Raw genomic sequence first — 9,504 nt, forward strand, 5'->3', positions numbered from 1 at the left:
GAAGTCAAAAACACATCTTCCTCCCAAGAGTCCCAGACCCCAGTTTTCATACCCTGCTGAGCCCCAGCTGCCTCCAATGTTTCCTGTGTGCCCTGAAAATGCATGAAGTAGGCAGCAGAGAAGGAATGATGTAAATGGGCAAGAGACAGGACATAGGAGGTGGGGTCTGTTATAACAGAAGAATTTGGAGTCTTGATTTTTCAAATTCTGTCATACCTCCCAGAAAAATACTAGAACAAGACAGCCAACTGTGTCCTTAAGGTTGGGCTCAGAGCGCTCTGAAGGAGACTAATGCTGATTTCTTGCCCAGCTAGCAAGAGAAAGTGACCAATTAAGAGTGGAAGGAAAACCAGACTTTAGGTCCAAGTATCAAAGTTCGGGTCTTGCTCTGCCCATCACTATGTTAGTGTGAGATAGTCAAGTTTTCCAGATCTCTGCTTCCCTTTCTGCAAAATGTGTGGGTTGGAGAAAGTGAATTTTCAGGGTCCTTTCAGCACTAAAATTCCACTTCTAGGCTTGGGTTTTACACCAATCACAGCAGAAACTTTATTAGAAATATAAAATACATCCATAGGAACTCCCTGTTCTTCAGCTCTCCACTCGCTCCTCAACTTGCTGACCAGCAGTCAGAAGGCTTCCAGTCAGAAGAGGTGTCCTGCAGTCCAGGATGAGAAGCACTTCCTCAGGAACAATGGACAAGTTCCTGCAGTAACAGCAGCAGCACTAGCTCTAACCTCCAAACCAAAACAGGAAGCCAGGTGGCCCCATTTTCAGTCTTTCGGGGCTGAGGGAGAGACTGATATGGACAGATTTCCTCCACCCACATGGGCCCTACTGTAAAGATCCCAGACATCAGCCTGCAACCAATTACGGATGTACAGCCTTTGACCTCCAAAAATGAGTTGACGCCTCCTGTAGAACAAGAAAGGATGGGAAGATGCACAGATGTTTTAGGAAATCAGAAGGGAATCATTCCTTCCTCATTCCTAGAACCCTGGGATCCACCCAGATGTCTGGTTTTCCAGCCTCTGACACCACTGGGTGTTGAGTTTACCTCCAGTGATCTGAAGTCTTCCTTGATAGCACTGAATTGTATCATTGGGACAGGGAAGAGAAGGAGCATTCGGACAGGTTCCCAGAGCCACACAGGTTGGGCAGTGGAAGCGTGGTGCCACACTGGGAGCTAGAAGGCAAAACAGAGGGCAATTAAGGTATGTCCTGCCTCTGGATTTGTCTCTTCTTTCTTCCTTTCTTCCCCAAGTCTTTGCTGCTGACACCACTGCAATCAAGGCCTATCACTGCAATCTCCCCATACCTTTTCAACTGTTTCTCTTTGCTATCAGAACCCACCCAACATGACTTCCAAACTGTGTGCTTAGGTGTAGAGACAGAGATGAAAAGGACACAGTTCCTGTCATGGACATCATCAAGTAGGACATGCCAGTAATTTTAGTACTTCTCAGTATGCACTGTGTCCGAAGATAATGGCGAAGGAATGGAGGAATATTTAACTATTTGGAAGAATTTGCTAACTATTTTTACAGAGCAGACACCTGAGTTGAAGTGGAGGGTGAACAGAGATTAGCTGAGTGAAAATGGGGGTTGGGGGAGTAGCAAAGTGAACAGCAAGGAAAAGTCTGGAGGTGTGAGCAGCTTGCTGGATTTGGGGGACTGGGAGACACTGCCATGTTAGTATTCGGTTGGTAGACACAGATAGGGCTGGACTGGTTTTTCATGGCCAGCATCTATTCTGATTGGCCAGTACCATATCTTTTGTTAAATATTTTGACTACTGGCCCCAGCTGGAACGCAATAAACAGGGAAGGAAGAAAAGGAAGTAAACTGAAAAGGTAGGCAGGGCCAGATTGCCATAGGGGGTGGCCAAATCCGGGAAGCAGTAGCTGCCAGACTGATTAAGCCATACCATCCTGGAAACCTCCACTGACCCCTTATTGTTTAAGAAACACAAAACCAAACTTAACACCACCGCCTTCTTTGCCTTCCTGGTGCTCTGAGCAGTGTTGAGATCCCCAAGGTAACAACTTAGAAAAAGGCAGGCAATGCCTCTCTGCCTACTTGTGATCTCTGTCTGTCAAATAAATAAATAAAATCTTAAAAAGAAAGAAAGAAAGAAAGAAAAAGGCAGGCAAAAGCTCTGAGGTTCTGGGGCGCCTGGGTGGCTCCATGGGTTAAGCCTCTGCCTTTGGCTCAGGTCATAATCTCTGGGTCCTGGGATCCAGCCCCACATCAGGCTCTCCGCTCAGCGGGGAGCCTGCTTCTCCCTCTCTTTGCCTGCCTCTCTGCCTCCTTGTGATCTCTCCCTCTCTGTCAAATAAATAAATAAAATCTTTTTTAAAAAATGAGGTTCTTTTGTGTATGGCACCGTTGGGCCTGAGCTAAGTAAGAACACAGAGAAGGAAGGCCCACCATCTTTTTAGGGGTTTGCCTACCTTCTCTCAGTCCCCATGTCTCACCTCCTGGCGTTCTTTGGGTCTCTTCCTCCCTCCACAGCTCCATTAAGCTCCCCTTGCTGTTGCATAAGGACTCCTCACAGTAGCTGCTGTAGGAAACTGTGATTATGCCTGGTGGTGGGGAGTGCTGGATATACGTTGTTGCCAGGGTCCCCTCCGTGACACAGCCCTTAGTGCCCAGAACTGCTGTCTTGGCCCCTGTTCGGAGACAGTGGGGAAGGAAAGCAGGATGTGGACCTAGGGTTTGGCCCCGGGGAGGGGGAACGGCCCTGCCAGGACAGACCCCTCCACCCACCCAACCCAGCTGCCCTTTCCCCATTTACCTGCTTTAATCATCAGAAGGGATTCCTGGCAGAACGACCCACTGTCACAAGTCTCAACTTTCTCTGTGGTCCAGTTAAACGTCCTCTTTGGGTCCTTTTCTATACTCGTGGATATGCCCCTGTGACAGTACAAACTTGGCTCCACTGCGGAGGAAAGGAGATCAGGGGAAGCACGCTTGGCCTCCCCTGTGCGGCCCTGGCCCGTCCTCTTCCCCAGAGGTGCCTCCTCTGTGAACCAGCCCTCCCCCACCCCGAACCCCCATTCTTACAGGCCAAGGAGGGGGGTCCGAGGAGGAGGAAGAACAGCAAACTTTGGACGCGACGAGCTCTCATGGCGTCTTTCAGAGCCGCCTGGAGGAGTGGCCAAGGATCTGCGATTAGAGAGAGAAGAGGGGGCTGCTCAGCCTCACACAACGAGGCTGCACGGACGTTGCGGCGAAGACTGGCGCTGCGGGTCGCACGGCGCCACAGAAGACCGTGGCCCCCATGGTCTAGCCTGCGAGTCTGAGCCGTGCCTGTTTCCACAGGGCAACCCTCCGACCCAAATCCCTACTCCCCGAAGCCAAAGGTGTTCAGTGACCAGTACCGCCCAACCTCGGGTCCGGCCCAGACGCCCCTTCCGCCTCAGCCCCGGGTCAAGCCCATGTTCTCCCACGCCCCAGGATTCTCAGCCCCCGGGCCTCCCACAACTCGAAATTCTGCCATTCCAGTCCTGTTCTATCGAGGGCTCCAGGGCTTTACGTTCCAGCCGCCATTTCCCGCAGGACCCAGGATTCTGAGTGCCCGGCCTCCTCCCCTCTCAGACCCAGGAGTTCTTTCCCCCCATCCTCTTTCCACAGAACCCAGGAGTCTGGGTCCTCAGCCCTCCTTTCTCTTTAAGGGACCCGGATTCCACCTGGCTTTCAGATAACCTCACAGGAACCTCACGCTGCTGGAGGAACGTCCTAGAACGCCCCTCTCATTCCACTCCGCCTTGGCTTGGCCTCTCAGAGAAATGGAAGGCGGGGCTACCTTTGCCCAACGGGTCACTCGAAGCCCCATTGGTCATTGTGAAAGCATCTGATGCGCTCATTGGGTGAACCCGAAGAACGTTGCACCCAATTGGCCTTGGAGAAGTCTGTTCCTGGCGGCTTAGAAGGCACGCATGCGCAGAACGGCGAGCATGCTGGAATGGGGCGGGGGGAGGGAACAGGTGTTTGCTGCGCTTGGCGAGGAAAGCCGGGCGGGTGGTGCGTCCTCAAGTGGCCTCCCTGACCGCTTTCTCTCATGCGGCGATGGAGTGGGCTGTGCTTGGAGGTCACACCTTTGTCCTCCACTGTCCTCCTCTGTCCTCCACTGAACTATTCCCCCTTCCATGTGCCCAGCCTGGACCCCGCCCCCGCCCGGTTTTCCTAGACACTGGAAGGCAGCTTGGTCTCATCACCTTCCCTCACGGTGGATCCTGGCGGACCAGTGGGGTCACAGCACGAGCCCCCTCCATGGACGTCTGGAAGGTTGACTGGAGCAAAGCCGTCTTCAGAGTCGTTTCCAGCACCCCTGACGGCGTGCATGAGCCGTGACTGTGAGGGCACAGGTTGCCGCCATAGCTCCCCCACGTGGCTGTGCCTCTATACCAGGAAGACGTGGCTTTCATTGGGATTTCTGGTTCCTGGCTGGAATTGGAAGCTCTTCAGATCTATATGTAACATGAAGCAAAGGGGTGTTTTGTGTACTCTCAGACGTGGTGCTGTTTCTGTGAGTGCCGTGGTGTAAATGAGTATTTATTCATTATTTTTAAAGATTTTATTTATTTGAGAGAGAGATTGAGAGAATGAGCAAGCAAGAGAGAAAGCACCAGCCAGGGGAGGGTGGGGAAAGCTGACTCCCGATGAGCAGGGAGCTGGATGTGGGACTGGATCTCAGGGGATCAGGACCTGAGCTGAAAGCAGATGCTTAACTGACTGAACCACCCAGGCGCTGTAATATTTGTTTCTAATAGAGAAAACACCACAATTAGAACAATAACAACAACAACAACAAAGTAGAGAGAGTTAATACAAATATTAAGAGAAAGCAATTTAGCTAGATAAGGAGTAATATCCTTTTAAGAATTCACCAGAAATGTTTTCAAAGATGAACTAAGATGAACTAAGGACAAAAGAGCTACAATTGGGTTATATCATAGCCCTTAATTATTTCATGTTTTAACATTCTAAACACTGAGAATAGGCATGTGATTCCTGGAGGGGATGAGAAATATTTAGGTGTCAGATGCCTTTAGATCCTGGGGCTAGAGGACAGGATGTGTTGGGCTTGTTAGGAGTCAGGAATGGGGGAAGCCCCTTACAAAAGAGCCATGGCCAATCCCAGCGTTGCCCTAGCAATCTGGCTAGGCAGTGCCCACAGTTTTCCCAGGAGTAGGTCTCTCTGTATGATGGTAGTGAGCATGGCTGATTCTGTCCTATCTGTCTGGCATACTCTGGAAGCTTTGGCAGTTCTTTGTCTTGATTGATGCCTCCTAACAAGGAACAGACTTAGGGGATAGACAGTTTCTAGTGCTCATTGTGGTTTTGGCACAACCCTCAGGAGCAAAGTAAGAGAAAAGATAGAAAGAAATCCACTTCAAATCGTGGGTCCCTGATGCCTGGCCCTGAGTTCTCTCATCTCTCAGGAATCTGTGAGTCCATGTTCCCGGCCGCCTCCTCCCTCAGACCCAGGGGTCCAGACCCCCAGTACCTCCTCCCTTAGACCCAGGAGTCCAGACCCCCAACCCCTCCTCTCTCAGACCCCAGGAGTCCAGGCCCCCAGCCCCTCCTCCTTCAGATCCAGGAGTCCAGGCCCCCAGTCCCTCCTTCATCAGACTCAGGGGTCTAGCTAGGTCCTAGCCTACTGTCGTCTGGACCCAGAAATCCAAGTTACTACCCCTCTCAACTCTCAGCATCTATACATAAAATAAAGTATCCTTTGTGTACTTTCAGAATTGGTACTATTCCTGGAAGTTAAGCTATAAGTGAATATTTATTTTCAATAGAGAAAATGCCTCAGTCAGAATGGTGGTAGTAAAAGCTCTTAATTTTATGTAAAAAATACATTAAAAGCTTTCCATTGGGGACAGTTAATATTAAGTATACTTATTAATATATTATTAATAAAAACATAAGGGACAGTTAGTATAAATATGAAGAGGTGGTGGTCCTAAGGACCCTGTACCTTAGGCTCTGGGACCCTTCCTCAACCCTTCCCATTTCTCTGACTAGCACTTGCCTTGCCTCCAGGCCTGACCCCGAAGCTGGCTTTTAGCTCCTGTAGTGAATTTATCCTAAATTGGCTCTTGGCCTGTGGATTTGTTTTCTGGGGCTGCCATAACTAAGTACCAAAGCCCAGGAGGCCTACACAACAAAAGGTATTATCATCACACTTCTGGAGGCTGGAAGCCCAAAGTCAAGGTGTTGGTAGGGTTGGTTCCTTCTTCTTCTTTTTTTTTTTTTTTTAAGATTTTATTTATTTATTTGACAGAGAGAACACAAGTTAGCAGAGCAGCAGGCAGAGAGAGAGGGGAAGCAGGTTCCCCGATGAGCAGAGAGCCTGATTCGGGACTCAATCCCAGAACCCCGGGATCATGACCTGAGCCGAAGGCAGAGGCTTTAACCCACTGAACCACCCAGGCACCCTTTTTTTTTTTTTTTTTAAATTTTATTTATTTATTTATTTGACAGACAGAGATCACAAGTAGGCAGAGAGGCAGGCAGAGAGAGAGGAGGAAGCAGGCTCCCCACTGAGCAGAGAGCCAGATTCAGGGCTTGATTCCAGGACCCTGAGACCATGACCTGAGTTGAAGGCAGAGGCTTAACCCACTAAGCCACCCAGGTGCCCCTCAAATGGTATTTAAAAAAAAAATATTTCACTTCCCACTTGTTGGTTGCTAATATTTGGAACTATTTAAGATTATATAGTATAGAATAATATAGAATATTTAAATCTTACTAGCTCGGGTATAAACTTCACTCTAGGGCTGGTTTAGCCCCACTCCTAAGGTATGATTTTTTTCTGGGGTCTATACTGAATGTCCTGTGTCTTCAACAAGGTCTCTCTGCCCTGGTTTCTTGGAATTTGAATGTTTTTCCTTTCAGAGTGGGCCTTGGACATTGTTCCACATATAGCTCCCTGAAATGTTTTTTTAAGTTTGTACCAGAAGTCACAAGCTTAGATAAGGGGCCTTGGTTTTTTTTTTTTTTTTTCCTTTTCTAGTCTAAAGTAAGTTGCCTGTATGTATCTGCTTGCTTGACCCTAGTCAGGGAGGGAGCATGGTAGTTTTTGTTTTTTGTTTTCTGTTTTAATTAACTATTAGTATTATTTTTAAGGTACATTCTACATGGGACTTGAGCCCATGGCCCTGAGATTAAGAGTCTTACGCCCTACATACCGTGAGGCATCTGCTTCTTCTTCTTCTTTTTTTTTTCTTTTTGAATGTGACATCTTGGACTCTCCAGCTCTCTTGAATCCTGTCATCTGCCCCCTTCCACACTGCTCCCTCCTCTACCCCTATTTCCATCCCTGCATGCCCCTTCCCCTCCCATCTTGGCCCCGCATCTCCCGATTATCACTGGAGTTCGAGCTTCCTCCCCATTGTGGACTCTTGAGAGGCTCAGAGATCCAACAAGAAACCATCTGGAGTGAAATGGGCTGATTGGGAATAGGAAATGAACCTCACCCACCAATACACTGTATTTGTCACACCCAGAGCTTTCTCTTTGAAGGCAGGAAGGTTTCAAAGGCTCCAGGACTCTTCACCCCAATTTGTCCCTTAAAGCAGTCTCTTAAAAAAATTAGAGTAAAAAACATATAACATTACATTTACTACCTTTAGCCATGAGCCAGTGTACATAGTTCAGCAGCGTAGATATATTCTCATTGTCAAACAGTGCATCTCTAGCCCCTGCTCATTTTGTGACTGACGATCTGTACCCATAGGTCTGTGTTTCCTCCCCTTCTGCCCCCTCGGTCCCCACAGTTCTTTCCATTTTTTAAGTGTGACTACTTTAGATACCGCATATAAGTGGAACCAAGGATATTTGTCTTTGTGTGACTTGCCCATTTCACTTCACAGAAATTCAGAATGACCTTCCTTTCTAAGATGGAATAGTGTCCCATTGTATGTAGATGCCAGGCGTTCTTTCTCCATTCCTCCGTGTGTGGACATGTGGGTGCTTCTACCTCTTGACTCTGGAGAGGAAGCCTGCAATGAACGGGGACGTGCGAGTAGCCCTTTGTAACGCTGCTTCCAGTTCTTATGGATGTCAAATCAGGAGTGCAATGGCTGTGTCACGTGGTAAGTCGATTTCCTCATTGGGAGGAAACACTGCACTGTGTTCCAGGGCAGAGGGGCCATTTTATATTTTCACCAACATCGCGCCAGGGTTCCAGTTCCTTTGGATCCTTGCCAACACAAGCTGTTGTATGGTTCTTGGGTTTTGGTTATTTTGGCTACTGTTGTTGCTAGCGGCCATCCTAATGAGTGTGACATGGTATGTCTTTGTTGTTTGACTTGCTATATGTAATGATTACTGAGCATGTTCTCAGAAGCTTCGTGGCCATTGTATATCTTTGGAGAAATGTCTTTTCAAGACTTCTGTCCATTGTTTAATCGTCTAGTTTGTTTTTCTCATTGTTGTGACTTTTAGGGTTTTTACATCTTCTAGACATGAACCCATTAGTAGATATATGAGTTGCAAATCCTTTTCCCATTCTGTAGGTTCCCCTTCCACTCGTTTGATTGTTTCTCTGGAGGGCCAACAGTCTTTAAGCTGGAAATGGCCCTGTTTTTCTAGTTGGCTCTTATTGCCTGTGTTTTTGGTGTCATGTTCTAGACATCATTGCCAAATCCAATGTCATGATGCTTTTCTCCCCTTTTCCTCTCTCAGCTTCATGGTCTTAGGTTTTCTATGGAGATGCATTATCTCCATAGAATTTTTGTGTGTGGTAGAAAGGAAGGGTCCAGTTTCCTTCTTTGTATGTGATACCCTATCTTCCCAAGCCTTTTCATTGAAGAGACTGTCCTTTCTCTTTCGGGTGGGATTGGCACCCTGTGGAAGATCATTTGGCCAAGTATGGAAAGGTTTATCTGGGGCCTCTCTCTTCTGTTCCTTTGGTCTATGTGTGTGTCTCTGTGTCTGTGCCAGGACCTCACTATTTTATTTCCTGTAGCTCAGTAACATGTTTTGAAATTGGGATACCCAAGCCTCCCACTTTTTCTTTTTCTAGAGTGTTCTGGCTCCATGGGGTTATGAATTGAAGGATGATTTTTTCCTACTTCCTGCCAAAAATGCGATTGGAATTTTAATGTGGATTGCCTGAATGTGTATGTCACTTTGGGGGTATGGACATTTTAACAATGTGAAGTCTTCTGAGATGTGGTTTTGTTTCTAAAGAGGATGGATTGCAGTTGCTCTGGTTCCCCTTCCTTCAGTGTCCCTGATCTCAAGGGGTTTGTCCACCTGAAGGGGTTTTGCTCACCTCTCTTACAACACTCAGGGACTGTCTGAATGAAAAGAGGACAGGGATTCCAAAGCTTCAGATCTAGAGATTGTATGAGGAGATTGAACAAGTCGGACCCTTTCCCTACTTTTTTAAAGTTTTTTTTTTTCTTTTAAAGATTTATTTATTTGAGAGAGAGAGCACAAGCTGGGTGAAAGGCAGAGGGAGAGAGAGAAAGCAGAGTCCCCACTGAGCAA

At 47.7% G+C, this 9,504-nt stretch overlaps 1 protein-coding gene across 1 annotated transcript; it reads right to left on the bottom strand.

The window, feature by feature from the left end:
* Positions 1-535: 535 nt before the first annotated feature.
* TEX101 (testis expressed 101) lies at positions 536-4,344 on the bottom strand. Its single transcript, XM_059383403.1, has 6 exons — positions 4,218-4,344; positions 3,064-3,165; positions 2,795-2,938; positions 2,475-2,669; positions 1,055-1,183; positions 536-912 (listed from the first exon to the last, which is right to left on the bottom strand). Exons 1-6 carry the CDS (start codon positions 4,342-4,344, stop codon positions 683-685), a joined length of 927 nt encoding a protein of 308 aa, XP_059239386.1. The 3' UTR covers positions 536-682.
* Between the last annotated feature and the right edge of the window lie 5,160 nt (positions 4,345-9,504).

This window comes from Mustela nigripes, chromosome 17, assembly GCF_022355385.1.
Source record: "Mustela nigripes isolate SB6536 chromosome 17, MUSNIG.SB6536, whole genome shotgun sequence".
NCBI classification, from domain to species: Eukaryota; Metazoa; Chordata; class Mammalia; order Carnivora; family Mustelidae; genus Mustela; species Mustela nigripes.